Source organism: Camelus dromedarius, chromosome 5 (assembly GCF_036321535.1).
Source record: "Camelus dromedarius isolate mCamDro1 chromosome 5, mCamDro1.pat, whole genome shotgun sequence".
Taxonomy (NCBI): Eukaryota; Metazoa; Chordata; class Mammalia; order Artiodactyla; family Camelidae; genus Camelus; species Camelus dromedarius.
The window spans coordinates 86645719-86668589 of NC_087440.1; the positions used below are offsets into that span (position 1 = coordinate 86645719).

Consider the following 22871-nt stretch of genomic DNA (forward strand, 5'->3'; position numbering starts at 1 on the left):
AGAAGAGGGGGCGGTGCCGCAGGTCGGTTCCAGACGCCTCAGGGGCGCGGAAGAGGAGAACCAGGATCGCGCGCAGGTGAGCAGCATCGGGGCCCGCGGCTGGCGGCTGGCCGGTTGCCGAGAGGGATTCGGGGGCTGTCCAGGGGCCCTCGGAGCGGGACGCGATGCAACGGGCCGGGCCGTGAGGGGCGACGGCAGAAGGGGCCCGGTGCCCGGGCTGAGAGGGGTCTCGGGGCGGGTCCGGCCTGGGCCGTCCGGGTCACCTTAGACCCAGACCTCGGAGACGGGCGCTTGGACCGCTGGCAGCTCCTCCGGGAGAGCTGCAGCCCCTCTCGAGCACCCCTTCCCCCAGCCCCCCTAGTCCCGTCCCCAGTCCCAGTATTGACTGGTGCCCATTGTCAGCAAGTTATTCGTCGCCCGCCTCATTTAGGTATTGTTTTCCAAAGCTTCATTTCGCTACTGTTTGTCTAGCGGCTTGCAGTTTACAGAGCGATTCATTCATCCTGGGTGTGCTGCGCCAGCGGCCAGGAAACGAGTTTTCAAGGCATTTGTGGGCCGAACTGCTTTCTCTGATTGATGCCAAAGCCTTCCGACCCCGCGGAAACCTGGGCAAGTACTTGTGCTATTCTGGGAGTGTGCGCAATCGTATTTCTACCTTTTAGGAGGCAACTGCTGCGAGGGCGGAGCCAACCCTTGACTTGGTAATCCCGGAGAAGGCCTGCGTGCGGGAGTTCCGTGACCCGGAAGCCAGGTATCCTGTGTTAGAGTCCTGCCCCAGGCGCTTATTAGCCGAGCCACACTGAACCGGCCACTGCTCACTCTGAGTCTGTGTCAACAGGAAGCGTATTGGAACATCTTATTTCCGAAGATTGTTAGGAAACCTAACGATATCAGTAGGGAACGAACCTAAAAGAGTCCAGATGCGTAAAGTTTAACTAAGAATAATAAATTAAAACGACCGTTTTAAGGAGGTTTTACTTACATGTTGATAACTTTAACGAATGCCTTAGAAATATTAACACAGCATGGAAATGTTGGCAGGTGGAGAAAGCTCTGGTTCCCCTTTGCACGACCACCTTTTCATTTTAGAATAGTGTGCTTTCCAGTGTATGTAGATCCTGGGATTGTTGGTACCCCTCCTCATCCTTTGTAGACTCGTGCCAAGCATTCTCAGTAACTTCAGTTCCCTTTCTCTTCATTCGTTTAAAAATATTTCTGAAGGGTCCATTAAATGAAGTCCTCCACAATGGGTGATGATAAAAAGGTGAAGAGAAATTCAAGGAGCGTATGTTCTGTAGTGAAAGGGCCATTCCTTTATTCAATATTCAATAAGTACGTATTGACTGCCTGCTCCGGGACAGGGATTGTTGATACTGGGTATACAACAGTGAACGGATTAAGTCCTTGCCCTCATGGAGTGCTTATTTTTTTGAAGGGAGGAGAAACAAACAATAAGCAAATGTATCATGTACCATGTGGTGATAAATGCTGTAGAAAAAAAAAAAAGCAGTATAAAGGGAATAGAGAGGGGAAGAGGTTTGTCACTTTTCTACATAGGGTAAAGGAAAGGCCTCTCTTGTTTCGTAAGGTGACATTTTAACAGAGACTTAGAGAAGGCAGGAGAGCAAGGCAAGTGAGCATCTGGAAGAGTTTTCCAGGCAGGGGGAACAACAGAGTGCAAGGCCCTCTGGCAAGAGCATGCTTGGTGAGTTCAAGAACATCAGGAGACGGTGAAGGAAAAGAGGAATGGAAGCTGGGGGATTGGCAGGGATGGGAGCTGGGGCGGGTTCCTATAGGGCCAGTATAAGGGCTTCGGCTTTTTACTCAGTGGCTGAATGGGTTTGAGGAATGGAGTGACATAATCTGGCTAGAGTTCTTACAGGATCATGCTAACTGCTGTGTTGAGAATAGATTTGTGTGGAGGTGGGAGGACCAAAGGTGAAAAGGCAGGACCAGTTAGAAAGATACTACAATAATTCAGGCGGAAGATGACAGTGGCTTGAACTAGAGTGATGGCAATGAAGATGGGAAGAAGCAGTTGGATTCTGGATAGATTTTGAAGATGATAAGGCATGTTTGTGAATAATAATTATAATACTTGCCATAAAAGGAATATAAACAAAGTGGTATGAAAATGTGGGCTGTAATGTGGCAGGGAATTAGACTAGACCTTGAGAGGTTTGAACCAGACTTTTGACAAATGGGTACAATTGACCTCAAGTTTAAATGTTAAATAAATGACTTCTTTTGGAATGTAGAATTACATTCAGGCTGTCCATAGAATGTGTGGAATTTCACATATCAGAAAAGGAAAATAAAAATGGGATGGTTCTTATAAAAACAGACATGCTCCCTTCAAAGTGTGTTGCCTTGTACGTTTTGTGCTTTCTGGAAGAAATTCATCATAAATTGTTAAGGTGTAGGGCCTGTTGTTATTGTATCTCTGGCTCAAACGGGGTACAAACTCATCCTAAATCACAGTGTTTTGTGTTTTATGAGAGGCAAAGTACTGTGATAAAATGTTAACAGCTAGCATTAATTTTACGTGAGGAAGACGAAGGTAATTATCAACCAAACATTGTCAACTTTTTAAAAGTTCAGTAAAGGGATTTGAAATGACAGGTTAGAATACCAGAGGCTGAGTGGGTCATGTCAAAATAATCATCCTTGAAAGAAATCCACGTGAAATAAAAGAAAAGCTGAGACATTGGCCTGTAGGCCTTGTACCTGAGCTAACAGGAATAAGATAGCAGTGCTCCTAAGCTGGGCTCTCAGAATGGTACAAGGTGGCAGCCACAGCTGGTCTACACACTGTAAAAAGAGCCAACCTTGGAGTCAAAGGGCTTAGGTCAAAGGGTAGTCTTTCTTCTTTAAAAATACTTTAAGTACTTTGTTTTTAATAGGTAATAATTAACTGATAATATGTTCCAAGCTTATTGTGTGCCCGGCACCATGCTAAGCGCTTTCCACATATTCACTCACTTAGTTCTTTCCAAATCCCTTTAAGGGAGATGCTGTTGCTGGCTTCATTTTAGAGAGGGCAAGTGTGTGACTCGTAGGGATTAAGATATCTTGCCCCAAGTCGTGGAGTATGTGACAGAGCTGATATTCTAGTCCAATCAGTCTGTTCAAAAGAGCCCTTTAACCACCACACCATATGGCCACTTACTCATGTTGAGAGGATTTTCCAGACTGTGATGTATGATGCAAATAAAAGTAGAGTTGACCCTTGAACAACGCTGGGGTCAGGGACGCAAACCCTCCTGCACTTGAAAATCTGTGAATAACTTATAGTCAGCCCTCCACATACACAGCTCCACATCCACCAATTCAATCAACACAGATAGTGTGGTACTGTAGAATTTACTGTTGAAAAAAATCTGCGTGTAAGTGGACCTGCACAGTTCAAACCTGTGTTGTTCAAAGGTCAACTATAATCATGATTAAGATAGTGCATTCTAGCCCTCAGCTGACTGTTGTAATATCAACTGAAAAATCGAGCTTCTTTCAAAATGAAAATGTGACATCTGTGTACTGCTCTTGAAATCATTCTGGCTCTGTTCTTTTGTCATGCTGAATATATTACTGTCTTTTGATGCCCATTCTTTTGTCATCAAGGAGGATCTACAGTCTCTTTCCAGCTCTTTGATCCTGTAAGTTTGTGATGAAACAAAGTCTACTGAATTAAGTAGAGAATAAAGAACTTAAAGAACTTAGTGATCAGTATCTTGATAACTACTTTCACGAATTCTCCAAAAACTAACACAGCCCAAAAATTATACCAACAGATGAAGTAAGAGCTAGTTCTTAAATAATTTATCTGTGTTCCAAGGAATCATTTAGAAACTTTATGCAAGGTAACACAATCTACCAGAATAACTAAAAGTACCCTTAAGGTGTTCCAGTTTTTGAAGGAGCTGGCAACAGAATGCTGCTCAGAGGCTGGTAGAGAGCCAGTTTAGAGTTTAAATGAAAAGCGAAGAGGTTTCCTGTTTCATCTCTTTAGATATTGACTTGTTTTATGTTGGTTAGAATGTACCTGTCAGCCACGGGAGGCTGGAGAGGGATCCAAGGAGGTGAGCTACGCAACTGGAAAAATGCACGAGGAACCAACATGGAGCAAAACAGCACTTTATTGCAGTACAAGCAGGTGGCACGCACGCTCAGGTGCACGCACTGGTCCTTTCATTACGCTCACGCATGCGTGTTGTTCATAATGCTTCCTCATGCTACTAACGCATGCATATATTTACTTCTTACCTCATACACATGCAAGTTATTGTGAACTTTGCCCTGGGTCCCACGGCCTACTCACTTAAGACCGCCGACATTCCACCCCCTAGGTCATGGGGACCCTGGTCCGCAGAGCAGAGCACTGTGCCCGAAGACCACAACAACAATATAGGGAACAGCATCCTATCACTAGACAGGCAGCTGCAATGGCCAGGACAGTTGGCCCCCATCTCCAGGAGGACGTTAAGGATGCCCACCACTCCTTAAGGGGATCTTAAATTACACGATCTACATGATCTAGTTGTTGATCTATTTCTTGTAGTGCCTCAGCTACTTCCTTCTGGCGACCTGGTATATAGATACGGCGTTCAGTACGTAACACAGCGCATGTGCCGCCTGGGCTTGCGGTGAGAATATCCAGTGCCGTCCTGTTTTGTAAAACCACCTTTCGCATTTGGGTGGTTTCATCTAAAAATTCCTTGATGGCTTTTTTAGTTACATTTAATGTAGCTGATATGGCCTGAGCTAAAGCTTCTACCTGCAGTTCTACACTGATGGTCTCAGCACCTGGCAGGAACAGGGCCAGGGGATAAAACCACCAAGCTGCATGCTTTTCATGGTGCCAGCTGGGTGTGCAGCAGATCCCAGTTCACAGGGTGCTCCATTAAGGTGGGCTGGATACGTTCGGGCAAGTAAGCTTTACCCCAAGTACAGCGCCCTGTCCATTTAGCGGGGAGATGAGACCATCCATCAGCGCCACATACCCACAGGTACCCTGGAGACAGGAAATCGGTGGGTTTTGTGCCAATCAAATGCTGTCCATCCCACCACGTAGAGGCATTTAATTGTGAGTGATGTTGGCACATAGCTCTTTAGGGAGCCACCCTACTGTGTGATTTGGAGCATCACTTTCAAACTGCTGCTCGATACAGAAGGGGCTTAGACTTGTTAATTTTACAAGAATACTATTCATCCATCCTCACCCATTCCATACTGTCCTCCACTTAGTGGGGTGCATTGACCTGCTCACAACGGAGCATATCTTCGATAGTCTGCCGCCGCAAGTCCCAGGGCAATCCTGCTGCCCTGTTGGCGTTCCATTCGGTCATTGCGCTCCAATTAGTTTCGGACGCGGGTTATAGTTGCCATGGCAGTCCATCTCCTGCTTCTATGGGAAGTTCAGTACAGACCCAACAATGAGAGATGTTGTGGACTTCCGCAAATGTGTGCGCCCCGGAGAAGACAGTATTCGTCGTTACCCTGGGCAGAAGGATAAAGCAGAGGTGGACACCGTAATTGGCAAGTCTCTCCCTTCCAGGAGGATGCAGGCTACTTTACTGTCCTGTGAGAGTATAGTGGCAGGAAGGGCTGTTCGCCCTGGGCGCTGGTACCACACCAATCCGCCCGCACTGGGTTGGTTACACTCTGGAAGTGCTTCGGGGGCTATCAGTGGAATTGCCCAGAGTCACGGGGCTTCTGCTTCTTTGAGTAGGGACACCCCCATTTCTCCTAGGGTGATCCGTACATCAAAAGGCCACTCCCCCACACCGTGGGGTCACCTGCAGGGCTTCTTTGGCCCGTCGCCCCGTGGTTCTAAAAGGGCCAGCCAGGGGCCTTCAGCCTGAACCTGGTCCTTCCATGTCCATGTGTTCTGTTGTCCCGAGTTCAAAACCCTGGGAGCACGTAATATTAACGCACGCCCTACTATTGGTATATCGGAGGCGTCATTCATGGGCCCAACCCTGAGCCTCCAAGAGCTCCCTCGCAATAACTTATCTAAAGTGGGCTCATACCTGTATGGCGAGGTTGTTCGTTTAAAAGACGTACTGCCTGCGGCAGTGCAGTGTTCCAGCCTCATGCTTGTGGTCTGAGAGCCCTTGATTTATCCTTTAGTAGGCCATTGTATTGCTCAATCATTCCTGCTGCTTGGGGGCGATAAGGCACATGCAATGTCCATTTAATATCATTTTCCTCGGCCCATTCCTGGGTCTGTTGGGCAGTAAATCGGGTCCCTCTATCACTTTGTGTTTCCAAGGGAATCCCGTAAAAGGCCCGTAAAAGTTCCAGTGCTGTAATGGTAGAGTCCTGCGTAGCTCGGAGCACCAGATGAGCGAAACCCAGGCCCGTATCGGTGTCTATTGCCGCCAGCAGGTACCGCAAACCCGCACTGGTAGGAAATGGGCCTGTGCAGTCTGCTTGCCATACCTGCAACGGCTGGATCCCCTGTGCAATCATCCCTGCCTGCTGGGCCATCGCTGCCGGTGCGAATGGCACTTAGCACTCCATGGGCATTGCCGTACGGCATTCTTGGCTTCAACCTTGGCTCAACTGCCAGCCCCACCGCTCCGCTACCTGTCTCATCATGTGCAGGCCTACATGACCAAGTTTCTTATGGAGCCACGGACCTATATGGGGTCCCAGAGCCATGGCCTGTACAGGGCAAAGTTGGGCTAGTGCGTCAGCGGCATCATTGCCCAGTGCCAAGGCTGGGCAGTGCCCTGGCACATGGTAAATAGTGTACTGACCTCCTAGGCCTTTGTCCCACAATTGTTTCCACATAGACTATCCCCATAGAGGTTGGTGCCCAATCATCCAGTTCTGCATGGCCCACTGGGGCAGCCATAACATGAGGCCTCAGTGTACAGCCCAACTGTCCATGCAAATCTGTAAGGGGCTGGGTTCATACATTAACGCCGTCCACACCACCTGTAACTCAGCCCATTGGCTGGACTGGCCTTCTCCTGTCTCATACCAGAAGGCTTCAGTGGCAGGGTGCAATGGCATTGCAACCCAAGTGGGCAGACTGCCCTTGCAAGAACCATCCATAACCAAGCATCTCCCGGGGGTGGCCCCTTTCCCTCGTGAAAGGGAATAAGTGTGGAATCCACCCCCTGATGCGGGAGCATCTGTAAAGCAGGCACAACAAATCTCACAGGCCCTAACACCTGCTGCAGCTCTGCAGCCAAGGGTCTAGTGGCGTAGTGGGACTGTTGTCCTAAGTAAGCACCCCATTTAGTTAGGGTCAGTGTGTGTGCAGTCCCTGATCAGGGTTGCTTTGCCCACGTATGTATGCGTCCTGCAGTGGGGTATGTGGTTTGTACCTGTACCTCCTCCTTCCCTGTCAGGGGCTCAGTGGCTGTCAAAGATACGTAAGTTGCTGACAATTGTTTCTCAATTAAAGAATAATGATATTCAGCCCCTTTCCACAGCTGAGACCAGAACCCTAAGGCACCTTCCATTGCCCATGCTTTTGCCATAATCCCCAACCATATCCATCATTATCCGCATGGACTGTTAGCCAGAAAGGGAGGTCTGGATCTATAGTGCGCAGCGCCTGCACTCGGGCCATCACCCTCTTATTTTCTACAAATGCATGTTCGGCTTCATCTGTCCAATCCCAGACTTCTCCCTTCTTAATCAGTTTGTAGAGGGGCTCAGCTATTTGGACCAGATGAGGGATAAACACCCGCCAATATCCCAGAAGGCCCAAGTAAGTCTGTAACTGTTTAACCGTCTCCGGACGAGAATATGCCTGGATCTTGTCTCTCACCGCCTCAGGCAGCACTTTGTCTTACCCGACCAGACGACACCCAAGAATCTGACAGAATATCCAGGTCCTTGCACTTTGTCCTCGTTCACGGCGCTCCCCCAGCCCAGCAGAGCTTCTTGCAGAGTTGAGGCACTGGTTTCCAAATCTGAAAGAGAATCAGAGGTTAGCATTATGTCATCTATATAATGGAACAAACGAACAGTAGCCAGTTTGTGCCATGTGGCCACGTCCTGGGCCACCAGGCCATGCATGGCACAGTGTGGGGCTGTGTAGGTATCCCTGCGGTAACACAGCAAACGTCCGTTGTCTACCTTCCCAGGTAAACGCAAGCTGTTCTTGGCTCTCGGGCTACGTCTACAGAGAAGAATGCATTGGCCAGGTCAGCCACGTAGTGGCAAGTACCCAGTTCATGGGACAGCCGGCCCATCAAATCTGTTACATTTGGCACAGCCGCGTGCATGGGGTGGGGAGGGTGACTTGGTTCAGTTCTTGATAGTCCACTGTCATCCTCCAGGAGCCGTCTAGCTTCCTCACTGGCCACACTAGAGAGTTATATGGGCTATGCAACGGCCAAATAATACCGGCTTCCTCAAGTTTAAGATAGTCCGTCTTATCTCATCGTGGCCTCTGGGCACCGGATATTGTCTGATATTAACTATTTGAGTAGCCTGTGGCAGAACCAGAGGTTCATGACGGGGGTGCCCCTGTATAACTGTTTTCACCATGCGAACTCTCAGGCGAAATTCCCCTTGGGTTGTCTCTATTTGCAATCCTTGTAAAATGTCTATTCCTAGGAATATAAAAACACTAAGAAGGAATAAAAGTAATCAGTATCTTTTTTTATCAACAGTATCTTGATAACCAGTTGCATGAGTCCTCTAAAAACACTAACACAGGCCAAAATTATACCGACAGAAGCAAGAGCTATCGATGATTACCTTAACTTTTTTTTTTCTTTTGGTGGAAAGAGGTAATTAGGTTTATTTATGTATTTATTTACTTTTTAAGTGGCAGTACTGGGTATTGAACCCAGGACCTCATGCATGCTAAGCATGCATTCTACCACTGAGCTACCACCCTCCCCCCAACCTTAACTTTTAATAAAGAGCATTGTTATAACTGAAGTGGGACGAGCTGTAAAGACTTAGAGAAGGTCCAGCCCAGTACTAACATTCCACCCTCCCATAGCTTCAACCTCTGCCTGTTAACTTTATACACCCAAACCCAGTGCCTGGAATTTCCAGTTTTTTGAGTCAATTCCTTGGGCTAAAGCAGTCCTCTTACTTACTTTTCACTCATATATTCCTCTCAGAGGCACAGGAAACCCTCCGGGTGGGGAGGCATAACCTAAAGAGGACACAGCTGGAGGCTGCCATTTGCTTTAAAATTCTAGGCAATTTTGCATCACCCCCCATGATACTGTTGCTGTAACAGTGATGTGTATTTTCCAGGAGTGTCTGCCGTGTTTACCCTGTGGCTTTGTATGCCCCACGTCACAGCGAAGTAGTACAGCTTGAGAAGCAAAAAGTTAGCGTTTTTCCTTTGGTTTGTTCATTCAGAAAATACTCAGTGAAGACCCACTGTGTGCCAGTCACCGTGCTGATGATACTGACATCACAGACCTCCACTTGCCGTGAGGTATGATGACAAGTACAGAAGTGTCGCAGCAGGAATTCTAAGGAATTCAGTGATTAACTTTATCTTGAGATCAGATACAGAATCCTGTGTGTCTGAGCTGAGTTTGGAAGAATTAAAAGGTCTGAAAGTAGTGTCAAAGTACAATTTTTTTTAAGTTAAAAAACTTGGGTCTTACACAAATATATAGTAGGCGTGTGTCAAAAATGGATTAAACTCATGAATTAAAGAACCATCAAGATGGTAAAGTTGATTCCAAGTAGTGTAGGAGAGACCAAAAAAATCAGTGGAAGAAAAACTGATAAAATAAGATTGCAGAGTTAACTCAAAACTGGCTAATGGGATTTCTACTTCTGGCTAAGACAGAGTAACAGGGACCAGATTTCCCCTTCCACCTGAAACAACAAGAAAGTGGGCAAAAAATATATGTAACAATAGTTTTAAGACTCTGGACCCTAGGCAGTGCAGGACAGTGATCCCTGAGAGGCAAGGTGCAAACTATTCTCTGGAGAAAATTTCTAGACATGGCTTCAGAAGGAGAAACCCACGTAAAGCCCAGTGGTCTCCCTGAATTGAGGGTTTGGAGCAAGGAGTTCAGGAAGCTTGGGCTGCTAGGACCGAGTAGAAGGTACAGAACTTCACAGCGAGTGAGAGCTGTGGATACATACAGAGGATCCCCCTCCAGTCTGCAGCTGAATACTGATCAACATACAGGTATGAGGAACTAGCCAGGGCTGAGGAAAGAATTACCCAAAAGGATTAGAGGAATTTTCAGAGCTCAAACAGAACCAGTTTCTGTTCCTATCTCCCAGAATAGAAGACCTCATAATTCATAGGCCATCCAGTAGAGTACTCAGAAAGGTTTTGCCTCCCTCCATAGTGGGGAAAAATTAACCAGAGATTGAATCAGTTTTGATACTGCCTTAAAAAGTCTAAAAGCAAGACCCCAAAAGATCAAGCTTTTTCCAGATAACTACATCCTAGAGCAATGATCAATAATATTTATAGCAATATATAAATATCCAGCACCAGACAAGGTAAAATTCACATAGTCTGGCATCCAATGAAAAATTACCAGGCATGCAAAGCAGCGGTATACAACCCATAATGATTAGAAAAAAAACTATCAATTGAAACCAACCCAGAAATAACACAATGAAATGAGTAGACAGGGACATTGAAACATTTATTATAATTATTCCATGTATTTAAAAAATTAGAAGACTGAGCAAATTAAGTAGAAATATGAAAAAATATGTTTTCTAAACAAGAATCCAAGTAGAAGAGATTAGATACCCTAAAGAAAAGATTGGAAAAGAACTTGGAGACATAGCAATAAAAACTATTCAAAGTCAAGTAAAACACAAAGAGAAAAGAGACTGAAAAATGAACAAAGGCGTAGGACAACTTCACTTGGACTAATATTCATGAAACTGGAGTCCCCAAAGAGAGGAGAGACAGATAAATGTTCGAAGAAATAATGACAAAATTTTTCCAAATTTGCTTTTATGAACCCACAAATACAAGAGGCTTAATGAGCCTCAAGCAAAAGAAATGTGAAAACTACACCAAGGGGAACAAAGATAATAATGACATCAGATTTCTCATGGGAAACAATGCAAGCAAGCCAATAGTAAAGAAACATCTTTAAAGTCCTGAAAGGGTGGGGGTGAGGACAGTCAGCCTAGGATTCTCTAGCAGGCAGAAATATCTTTTAAAAATATTAGCGATAGGAAGACTTGTTCAGACATAAATAAACTGAAAGAATTCAGCAGCCTACACTACAGGAAATGTATAAGGAAAGCCATTAGGCAGAAGGAAGATTATAGATTATAGACGCACATGTAGATCAACACAAAGAAATGAGAAGCCTGGGCAATAGTAACTATATGGTTAAATATAAAATGCTTCTTTTCTTACTACCTAAATCTCTTTGAAAAGTAACTGGCTGTTTAAAGCAGAAAGAGCATGTATTGTGAAGTTTCTAACATATTTAGAAGTCAAATGTATGACAAAAATAGCACAAAGACTATATAATATACTCTTGTAAGGTTCTTATACATGAAATGGTATAAACTAGACTGTGATAAATTAAAGATGTATACTATAAACTTTAAAGCAATCACCAAAAACATACAACAGAGAGTTAATAAGCCACCAAAGAATGTAAAGTAGAATCCTAAAAAGTGGTCAGTCCAAAAGTAGGCAGAAAAATAAGGAAAAGGAAATAAAAGTACAGATGGGACAAACAGAAAACAGCAAGATAGTAACTACATCAGTCAATTACAGTAATCATATCAATAATCTCTTAGTAATCATATTAAATGTAAATGGACTAATTAAGCACTAATTAAAAGGTAGAGATTATCAGATTGGATGAAACAGCAGGACCAAACTATATGCTATGTACAAGATAACCCACTTTAACTATAAAGACATTGCTCTTTCTTCCCATTCTCAGGAGATTTAATCAAATTCTGTTGTTTAGGTATTAGCACCCTGTCAAATTGGGCCATTCCTATGTGTCACTCCCTTAACATTTTTCTTGTATTAGACTAGCTAGGCTAATCTCTTTACAATTCCTACTACACCCTGTAGCTTGTTTATTTATTGTTCCCTCTGAAGAATCCTTCACAATTCTTTAATGCTTTCTGCTTATCCATAAATTTCGTCTGTGCTCACTCAAGCCCAGTTTTGACTGACCTGTTCCACAAGTCACGAGTCACACCCCATCAAAACTAACAATTATGTTGTAAATCACAGAATGTCAGATCTCAAGAACAGTAAAGAATTTCCTGTTCATTCCCCCTTTATTCTATAAGTAAGAAAACCATGAACCCAATGAAGTTACATGGCCAGCCCAAGTTTATACAAGTTTAGTGGTAGTTTGTAGTAGGACCAAGACATATCATTTTTTTCTCTAATTATACATTTCTTATGTTATAATTATGAAATGTGTGCATAGCATTAATATTTGTGTACATATTTCATGTGCCTGTCTTGCCTCCCAAATTAGGCTGTAGACAACTTTAATTAATACTCTAATGCTTGGAAAAAAGCTGGCTTTATAAACTTAGAGTCTAAATTGACATGGTTGAAGAATAGAAATTATTCATTCGTTTTAACCATTCGAAACAATGATGGTTAATTTCCCTCCATAGAATTGCTAAGATTCAAACTAGATTTTGACATATATATTGCCAAATCCTGCTACTCATATATAAAATAAGCTTTACTTAGTAGTTTTACATCTATTGACTCTTTTTTTAACAATAAAATAACTCAGAAAGGTCTAGACCTGTGCTGATACAGTAGGCACTAGCTATTTAAATTTAAATGAATGAAAATTATATAATATTTGAAATTCAGTTCCACAGTCACTCTAGCCAAACTTCAAGCTCTTCACAGCTACACGTGACTAGTAGCTACTGTACTGAACGGCATAGATAAAGAACATTTCCATCAAGGCACAAAGTTCTGCTGGTCTAGAATTTCTTTTATGATGGTAAGTTGTCTTGCCTACAGAAAGGGGAACCAGGGCAAGATTTTAGCAAGATTCACATTAATGAGTCAAGCATTCTGATAACCTGACAGCACCTCTGATGTTTCAGTAGTAATTCTAGTAGTTGTCCCTTCAGTAACATGGGTATGTATTTTCTCATCCCCAGTGGTGCAGGCCTCCACAGTCAGGTACACAAGATAATCCATTAAGAAGAAGAAAATAAATTTATATTTCGTCTTTTACCTTCTCTTTAAATTCATATTTATGTGTTTTGGAATGTTCATTGTGATAGTATATGTCAGTAAATGCACATATGAGATATGTGCTCAAAGTATTTTTAGTTACTGGGATGCATAATCAAAAATGTAGAAACCACTTCTCTAGCGACCCATTAATAGTGCTGCCCAGTTGTTCCTGCTCTGTTTCTGTCGCTCCTGTCATCACAAACTGACTTCAGTTTTTTGGCTCTGTGTTCGTACTACTCAAGAGAGGATCTGATTGGATCAGCCAGTCACCATCCAGAATCGGGTAGTTGGACAGAGCTCTTGATTCAGAACAATTCATAAAACCCCTTGCCAGCCTCGAAACAGTGCCTTTAATCGAAACACCCATCCCCTGTATGTTTTGCTGTGATCATGGTGCTGGGGTTAAGAATACAAATCGTGAAACCAGTGATTAAGGAATCTTTCCAAAGAAGGCAGTGAGCTTGATAAGTACACTGGGCCTCCTTTTAAAGGTAAATTATGAAAGAAAAAAAAAGTAAATTATGACTTTTTAAGAGGAAGGTCAGGAAACGAAGTTTCTTTGATTACTTTATACTCCTTTCCCTGCTGATAGGATATGGACACTGGCAGGCAGAATAATGACCAGCCCCCCAACAGGACGTCCACGTCCTAATCCCTGGATACTGAATGTATTAATTTATGTGACAAGAGGAACTTTGCAGGTTTTTCAGGTTAAGGACCTGGATGGAAAAATTATCTGGGGTTGTTCACGTGGACCCAGTGTAATCACAGGGGTCATTATAAAAGGGGTGCAGGTGCCAAGAGTCAGAAAAAGGAGGTGTAACCGCAGAACCGGAGGTTGGAGTGATGTGCTTTGAAGGTGGAGGAAGGGACCATGAGACAAGGAATGCAGGTGACTTCTAGAACGCAAGGAAATAGATTCTCCCCTGAAGGCTCCAAAAGGAGTGCCACCCTGCTGACACCTTGATTTTAGATTTCTCACCTCCAGAATTGTAAGAAATAAGAAAATAAGTTTGTGTTGTTTTAAGCCACTAAGTTTGTGATAATTTGTTACAGCAGCAATAGGAAACTAATACAGACACGTAATGGTACTGTCTGCAAAGCTTTTATTAGGTACTTTCTAGCACAAAAATATCATCAAGGTTCCACTTTTTAAACCTCTTTCCTAAAGCTGTTGGCTAGATAGATCAATGAATGCTTTTCATTTGAGGTAGACTCCTCAATCAGTTAGGATGCTTTCAGTAAAACAATAGGGATTTATTGGCCGCAATAACTGAAAAGTGCAGAGGCTGGGCACCGTCAGGGCTCTGGTGCCATTTCTCTGTGAATCTCTTGGTTCTGTTCTTTTCCCATTGTCAGCATCATCCTTGGGTTTCCCTCCTCTTGGGATGGCGACCAGGAACAACTGGGGCGTGTGCTGCAGACTATGCTGGGTTGAAGTGACTAGGAAGAACTCTGTGTATTGATTAGTTTAAGACAGTCTTTAATTGGGGTTGGGGTCAGTCTCACATAGCTTGGTTACTTTCTGCATAGAAAAGGATGAGGTATGATTCCCCTTGGAAAATCTGGGTGCTATTAGGAAAGGAAAAGGATATTGATAAATAATCAAGAACAGTTACAACCAAAATAAGATCATTGGAATAATACCTGAAAATAATAAAGCTTAAAATGTTGCTAACTTGTGTAATACTTCAATAATAAAAATATTTTCATTTACATGTATCATCAAAAGTTCTGAATGTGTTTACTACTTTATGCATCATTCAAAGACATTTCAGGAAAAAATCTTCTGAAAATTCAGTCTTAGGAAAGGTGTCTTTCTCTTGTTTGCCCCTTGCTGCTAATTACTCTGCAACAGTTTGATGAACTACTTTACTGACAGTAAACTGCTGCAGAGTAATACTTCTTCCATTCTAGTATTAGCTTCTTCATCTTTCTCTGTCACTAAGGTCTTAATTGCAATGAATTAGACTCTTTTTTTAAACATATAAACATCTTTTTCATGTAATTATTATTATTTATGACATCTGTAATTGAGGTGAGCAAAATAAAGATTGGTACTCAGGATGTTAAGTGATTTATAGTGGACAGCAACATTTCAAAATCTTCAAAATTGACTGGAAAAAAATTAAATTGGCTCATTTCTTATACGTAAACCCAAGTTTAATATTAAGGAGTATAATGATTATTTCTAGACAAGGTGGAAATTTTTAGAAAATGAAATGTTTCACTTTTGCATATAGTAAGTCAATGTTAGATTTCAGTTATCTGACAAATTCCTCCAGCAATAATTGGTAAATTTATAATTAACTTGTTAGTAGTGAGCGACTAATCCTGTAAAATGCTGTGGGAGACAAGCTAAAAGACCCTTAAAACATATCATTAGCTGAAACAGGATTGGAGGACTATATTTGCACATTTGCAGTTTTTTGAGATAGCTTTACATAGTTATATAAATTGCCTTTAGCAAATGCTTTTGGTTTTTATAATGTGCAAATGACTCGTAGCTATAGGTACTCTGGCTCCTTAAGATTTTTGCTAATAATTGAGAGCAGTGGCTATACGGTAGAATCACCCAGAAACTCTGAAAAAATACCCAAAAAAATCTCCCAGAGGTTTTGATTCAGTTTCTCTGAGATGGGGTTTGTGGCTGAGATTGAGAACCACTAATTTAGAGGATTTTAAACATCACACAAATAGAGCACAAGTTAGTCACTTTAGAAAAAGAGTTGGAACTTGTAAGGTAATAGACAAACAGTATAAATAAATGTTCATGAGTTGAAGAGTTGTCCTATATTTAGAACAGTGGAGGCTTAATCCATATCAGATAAATGAAATCTTAATTGACTTTTAAAGCCTAAAGGTTAAAAAAAAGCATAATATCTGATTCTGAAAAGCTGTTTTTACATTCCATATTTATTAACTTTTCTCATTCATACACTTCAAGTTTTTACAATGCTTCATTGCTCCACCAGTCACAGAAGAGAAGCAAGAACTACATAGCAAAGTGGCAGTGATACTGGGTCAAGTTAGCCTGAGAAATGACATTTTTCAAGTTACGATATATGGGCCAGTTCAAATAGTAGTGAAAAGATGAGTCATTCAGTGAGTGCTGTTGGAATAACAGGCTATCCATTTGGAAAATAAAGCTACACAAAGTAAATTCCAGTTGTATCAAACAGTTAAATACAGGGATAGAGAATCAGAATTTTAAACACAAGTTAGAGAGGTTTTAAAATGTAATCACGGAATGGGGAAGGTTGCTTCTTAAGCAAAACCCCAAATCCAGAAGTCATAGAAGGAACTATTGAGAGTGTACTCCGGTAGGTAGAGATCTGAACTCTGATTTCAGACACCCTCAGTTCACTTCCATTTCTGTTTTTTTAAACAGCTGTATGATCTTGGAACTAAAAATATCCTATAAATACCCAGAAAGATGTTTAATCAAGGAAATGCATATTCAAACAATGAGACACTATTCTTTGCCTCTTAAATTGACAAATATCAGAAAGGACTGGAAAGGGCGTGGTGAAGGAGAGTGCGGTCCCTCATATTCTGTTGCTGGAACATCAGTCAGTCCAGCCTTTTTCTGAAGGGTGAATCAGCAGTACCTACTGAAAGATAAAACAAGCATGTACTCTGACTCAGCAATTCCAGTTCTAAATATCTATCCTAGAACAATAATGCATTTAAAAAGAGGTATGTACTAGAACTTTTGCCTAAGTGGTGGTATTTGAAATAGCTGAAAATAATATCCTGGATTCTTATCAATATGGGAATTAACCTCTTGGGGAGAAGTGGAGAACAGAGATACTTTTTTTGAAAATCTGTGGGTCTAATTTTGCTATGCAAAACTACTGAAAATGGCTGTAGGCAGTATTTTCCCTAAAAGTTGTTAGCTAGTTAATGTATTCTAATAAGCAGCAATTGTAAGGCAGGGCCTCTTTTAATCAAACATTAATGCGTGGCATGTCTTCCAGTAAGTCAGTTTTATATCTGCTTTTTTGCAGAATGGAAACAGACTGTAATCCCATGGAGCTAAGCAGCATGTCCAGAGTTGAAGAAGGTGCAGAGCTCAATGGCTTTGAAGGGACCGATGTGAAAGACATGCGGCTGGAAGCCGAAGCAGTCGTCAGCGACGTTCTCTTTGCTGTGAACAACATGTTCGTCTCCAAAACCCTGCGCTGTGCAGATGATGTGGCCTACATCAACGTGGAAACGAGAGAGAGGAACCGATACTGCCTGGAGCTCACCGAAGCAGGGCTCAAGGTAAGTCACTTTTCTCTCTCGAGAAAAAAGAAAAAAAAATCACATCTTTACCTCCTTATCAAAAAGGGTCAGGGTTGGGGGGAAAGGGTGAATGAGGGATAAATTAGGTGTTTGGGATTAACAGACACACATTATATGTAAAATAGAGATAACAAAGACCTACTGAATAGCACAGGGAACTATATTCAATTTATTAATAACATATAATATATAATGGAAATAATATAATAACATATAATGGAAAATAATCTGAAATAAATATATGAATGTGTATATGTGTGTGTATATATATATATATATATATACACACACACATATATATATATAAAACTCAATCAGTTTGCTGTACACCTAAAACTAACATTGTAAATCAACTACACTTCAATAAAAAATAAAATTAAAAAAAGAGGGGGATCAGGAGTTGGTGAGTAGGAAAGAGTGTTGGATGAGAATTCGATACTCAGGAGCCTCCATGATTTTTTTAAGGAAGCTTTTTTCCCTAGGAATTTTTTATTCTAAAGTCTTTCAGTCAACATGGGAAAATTGAATTTTTTGAAAACAAGAAAACAGATTTGATTTGCAGAGTACTTTCTTGTAATCATCACACCCCAAATTAATTTAATTCTTATGAATAGCTAAATGTGTCTACCAGAATGATGCATTCTCTGCATTGGTTGAGTTTTACAGTCACTGTGTTGAGAGAATCTATTTCCACCTCTTACTAATGTCTCTTCTACTAAAACAACGTACTTGACTCCACTGTTCACTAGATGTTAGAACAGAATTAAGTCACAGCAGAAGGCTCCACCTCCAGATTTCCAGGAGTGTCCTTTGTTACATGTAAGCTTTTCTAGGCAGAGTGACCTCGACCTCCCTACATCATTTAAACCAGAATCCTGCATTTAGAATAGTAGAAAGCACTACCCAAGAGCAACTTTTCACTAAAAAAAAAAAAAATTACTACATATTATGGAAATTTTTGACCTACTGAACAAAGGAATAGACATTAGAAATGTCTTCTTTACAAATATCATATGATATCCCTTATATGTGGAATCTAAAATATGACACAAATGAACGTGTCTACAAAACAGAAACAGACTCACGGACATAGAAAACAAACTTATGGCGGGAAAGGGGGGAGGGATAAATTAGGAGTTTTGGATTAGCGGATACAAACTACTATACATAAAATAAACAACAAGGTCCTCGTGTGTAGCACAGGGGACTATATTCAATCTCTTGTAATAAACCATAATGGAAAAGAATATATATATGTATAACAGAATCACTTTGCTGTACACCAGCAACTAACACAACATTGTAAATAAATCCACTATACTTCAATTAAAAAAAAGTCTACTTTAACTTTACTAATGTCTGTTTTGCTAATTAATCTTCTCTCTTGGTCAAAGATCTCTGACTTTTCTGTATCTGTTAAGAGTAGTTCCCCAGAAAGTTGCACAGCATCATAAAGTAGGGCACCTGGTTTAAGCAAGTAAATATAGCAGATGATAGGTTACACAAGCGCAGGAACGTCTCTTTATTCCACTGGATTCGGTTGGCCTAAGATGTATGTGAATCACGTGGCCCTTGCGGGAGGCTCGCTTACGCTGAAGCAGATTGCAAGGCCAGCATCCTCACTGCTCTCAGTGCCCTCACCATGGCAGTTTAGCTTTCGGAGCAGTCCCTGAATGAACTAATCTTTGTGTTCCCCTGCCTAAATCCCTTAATTTGTACTAAAAGCTTATCGTTTTGAGAAGTAGATCTTAAATGGAAATAGACAAATGGAAAGTAGAGATAAATGACCCCAGGTGAATTAATTCTGTTTTACACTGTTTAATTCTGGTGAGGTAAGAAAGATTCTGGTGAGAGTCAGAAGTCTTATATGTGAATTTGAGCGATCTTGGGTGAGTCAGTCAACCTGCATACCTGCTTCTTTATCTATAACCTGGAGATTTAAAAAAAAATGCAAAGGAATCGGGGGATGATTGTGTGAATAAGTCTGCAGAAAGGGCTGGATCGTTATAAAACCCGGCACGTAGGAACTCAGATACTTTCAGTTTTTTCAGTCTGATTCAGTTAACATTTACTGGGCAGCTATCCTGTGTCAGGAATTAGAAATCAAACCACGTGAAAAAGACGTGATCCCTGTCCTGTAGGAAGAGCAGTCTAAGAGGGGAGCAAGCAAAATCATAGTGTGTTGCAGAAGGCGCTGCGGCAGCACGGCTCTGAAAGGGTGCAACTCATCTCCCTCAGGTGTCCGCCTCTGCTTTTCATTAAAAACAACAATGCTGCTTCTGTTTCCAACATGAACATGCATCTTCCATCTTGAATCGATGGTATAAAAATTTAGGGTTTATTTGGGGAATTCATAAGCTTTAGTGAAGTCAGCAAAAGCTAAGTTGATTTTGCCCTACAATATGCTGGTGAACCATGAAGTAGATCTTAAAATCTTGTTGGAGAGAAAAGCTTTAGCTGTGTTTAAAGAAACACACACACACAATAACTTTCCCTTTTATCTCACGGAGTTGAGCAGGTAAGTAATGTGTTAGTAATGTGAGAGTGGCATTTCAGGTAACTAATTATAACGCAGAATGAAAACTGTAAACAGTTTGTAGAATTCTTTATAAAGAGTCCAAATCACATAAATAATGATAAAAATATGGACTAATCATACATTATTCTAGTGCCTTTATAAAAAGACCCTCGGTATATGTGGAATTAAATAGAAGCATGTTTTAGACAGTGAAAATGAAATATTGTTTTTGTATAGCTTTTTAAATTCTTTCTCTATTTTTACATTCCTTTCAAGATCAGGAGTAGGTAAATCAAACCATTTAAATTTTGAGAAAAAAATTACAAAGAGAGCATTTGGCTGCTGGTGTTCCTGTGTGTTATAAATCGCTTAAATATCACAGGTTGTATTAAAAATGTGTATTTTAACTACTAATTGAGAAATACATAATGTCATTACAGAATGACTTCTGTACCACGATGATATTTAATTCACTGTTGCATTTCTCTCGTAGGTAGTAGGTTATGCTTTTGACCAGGTGGATGATCATTTACAGACTCCCTACCATGAAACGGTCTACTCCTTGCTGGATACGCTCAGCCCTGCCTACCGGGAAGCATTTGGAAATGCACTCCTTCAAAGACTAGAAGCTTTGAAAAGGGATGGGCAGTCATGACTAAGTTTCTTCCTGTTAGGGGAGGGGGTGTCACTGGAACAGAATGTTGACACAAAGCTTGAAATTCTTGCATATGGTCATAGTAGAAAATGCTTTTTTTTTTTTTTTTGAGTAAAAGTAGATTTATTCTGAGAGATGCACACTCCATAGACCAAGTATAGGTCATCTCAAGAGGCCTCGAGGCGTGGGGTAGGGGGCGGTGTTCAGTTTAAAGTAAAAGTAGACACACACTCCATAGGCAGAGTGCAGGCCATTTCTGAAGGTGAGGGAGCAAGAGGCCAGAAAGTGCATTTTTGATTTTGTGTCTTTATCATGTTTCAAATTTAGGCTTTTGGTTGTGAACGTTAATGACTAATGAATTATCTTTCTTAGTTTCTGATTCATTAAGGAAATCCTGAGGCCACTGCTGTGCCACCTTTATTAGGACATGCAAATTTCTTCCTATAGCATCTCTGCATTTCAAAAACCTAATCAGTATTGTATTCTCTTATTATAGGACTTCGATGCTGCCAGCACTCTCTCTTACATAGGAAATTCTAGATTTGCACAGTGATTTAAGAATGAAAATGACCTAACTTCAAACTTTGATTCAGCTTGCTAAATCAGGGGTTTACTGACTTTGTAGTAATTATTTTGCTACCAGCCTTATTGGAAACAAATTATCAACTAGTTTCCCCTGCACAAATTTTGAAATCTACTTCTTCATTTAATCTATTTATATTATGAATATGAACTGATAAAAATGAATTAATTATATATTACTTAGCTAGTATTACATGAAAAACAGGTACTGAGACAGTACCCTATTCCTAGTTTGCAACAGCCAGCCAGCTAAGAGGACAAGCTGTTAGCAAATGAATGTAATAATTACTTGTTTCCAAGACATTTAAGCACATAAGCAAATGCAGGAACAGGCTCCATTCTTTTCCTAACAAAAAGCATCTTCAGTGCGTGTGATTTAAAAGAAAGAAGATTCTGATTTCCTAGAAAACAATATTTTGGCCTGTGTTGATTCTTATTATGAATGTTTGTTTACATAATGTACAGTATATATTCAGAAAGTATTTTTGCTTCAACATTTACTTTCTATAACGTAGGGCTTTGGTATTCCCACAGCACCCCTCCTTCCCAACAGATGTACAGTGTTCTGTCTCAGTGCTAAATCTGCAATGTAATGTGAGTGCATTGTATGGGTTTGAAACCAAAGGATGAATGAAGCATTCAGAGACTTAATATTTGAAAAAGGGAGACTCTGTATTTTATATTTTATTACAGGTACTAATATTTATAAAAATAAACTGTACCATGCTGCTACATGTTTTCAAGTACATGTTGAATAATTCGGATTGGGGTGTTGTTTTTTTACCAGTCTGAAGCAGCAGCTATAGAAATGTTGAACTAAGATTCTGCATCTGGACCCACCTTCATAATTTGTCATTTGAAGACTTTTTTAATCATCATTAAATAATAGGTACCTTTAGTCTCTGAAGACCATGTAGACCAGAGCAAATTAAACTTCATTTTGGGTCACTCTTCGTTGTCAAAGTTCATTGGAATGCTTAAATTATGTTTGAGAAATGCATGTTCATCCTCAGCTTTATTTTCCAATGCTTAACTGGGCAACGAAGTCTAACTTCAGGTTGAACTTTCTCATGCTTAATCTCAGGCTAAATGTAAAGGATGTTTGTAAAGTTTAAATAAAATTCTGTTTACTAATTTTGAGTTAAGTATAAAGAAAAGTGATTGTATGTTTAAAAATCGAAAGTGTTAGTTTTGTGATAAATGATTGATTCTGAGAGCTTCCGTTTCCATTTTTGAATTCCATATTGTTACATTTTGATGTGAAGTGGTTTGCTTTTTTTGTTCCCATGAAAGAGTAACAGAGAAAAGACACTAATAAAACTACAGATATTAAAACCTCCACTAGATATTAAAACCTTCATTTTACATATTTTTTAAAGAATTTAACCAGGTAAATTAAGCCTTGATTTCACTTCCAGAAGAAAAAGGAAAAAGAACCTCTAAGTAAGTAACCCTTACAAATCAATAGGAAAAAATGAGAACAATGGGCAAATAATATAGTCAACTCAGAAAAAATATATAGATGTCCAGTAACCACTTGACAGATATTCAGCCAGACCAGTCATTCAAGAAAGGAAAATAAGTTTAGCTATTTTGAGCCATTTTACCTAATAATTTAATAATTTCTCTTATTTAAATATAATGATATCAATAAAGATTTA

At 40.8% G+C, this 22871-nt stretch overlaps 1 protein-coding gene across 2 annotated transcripts; it reads left to right on the top strand.

Moving 5' to 3' along the window:
- On the top strand, positions 1–22426 carry GSKIP (GSK3B interacting protein). Of its 2 annotated transcripts, XM_031454274.2 has the most exons (5): positions 1–76; positions 663–751; positions 9343–9421; positions 17176–17434; positions 20467–22426. In XM_031454274.2, exons 4-5 carry the CDS (start codon positions 17177–17179, stop codon positions 20626–20628), a joined length of 420 nt encoding a protein of 139 aa, XP_031310134.1. In that variant the 5' UTR covers positions 1–76; positions 663–751; positions 9343–9421; position 17176; the 3' UTR covers positions 20629–22426. The 2 variants fall into 2 exon arrangements, with proteins under 2 accessions (XP_031310134.1, XP_031310133.1); XM_031454273.2 differs by lacking the exon at positions 9343–9421.
- Positions 22427–22871: the final 445 nt, after the last annotated feature.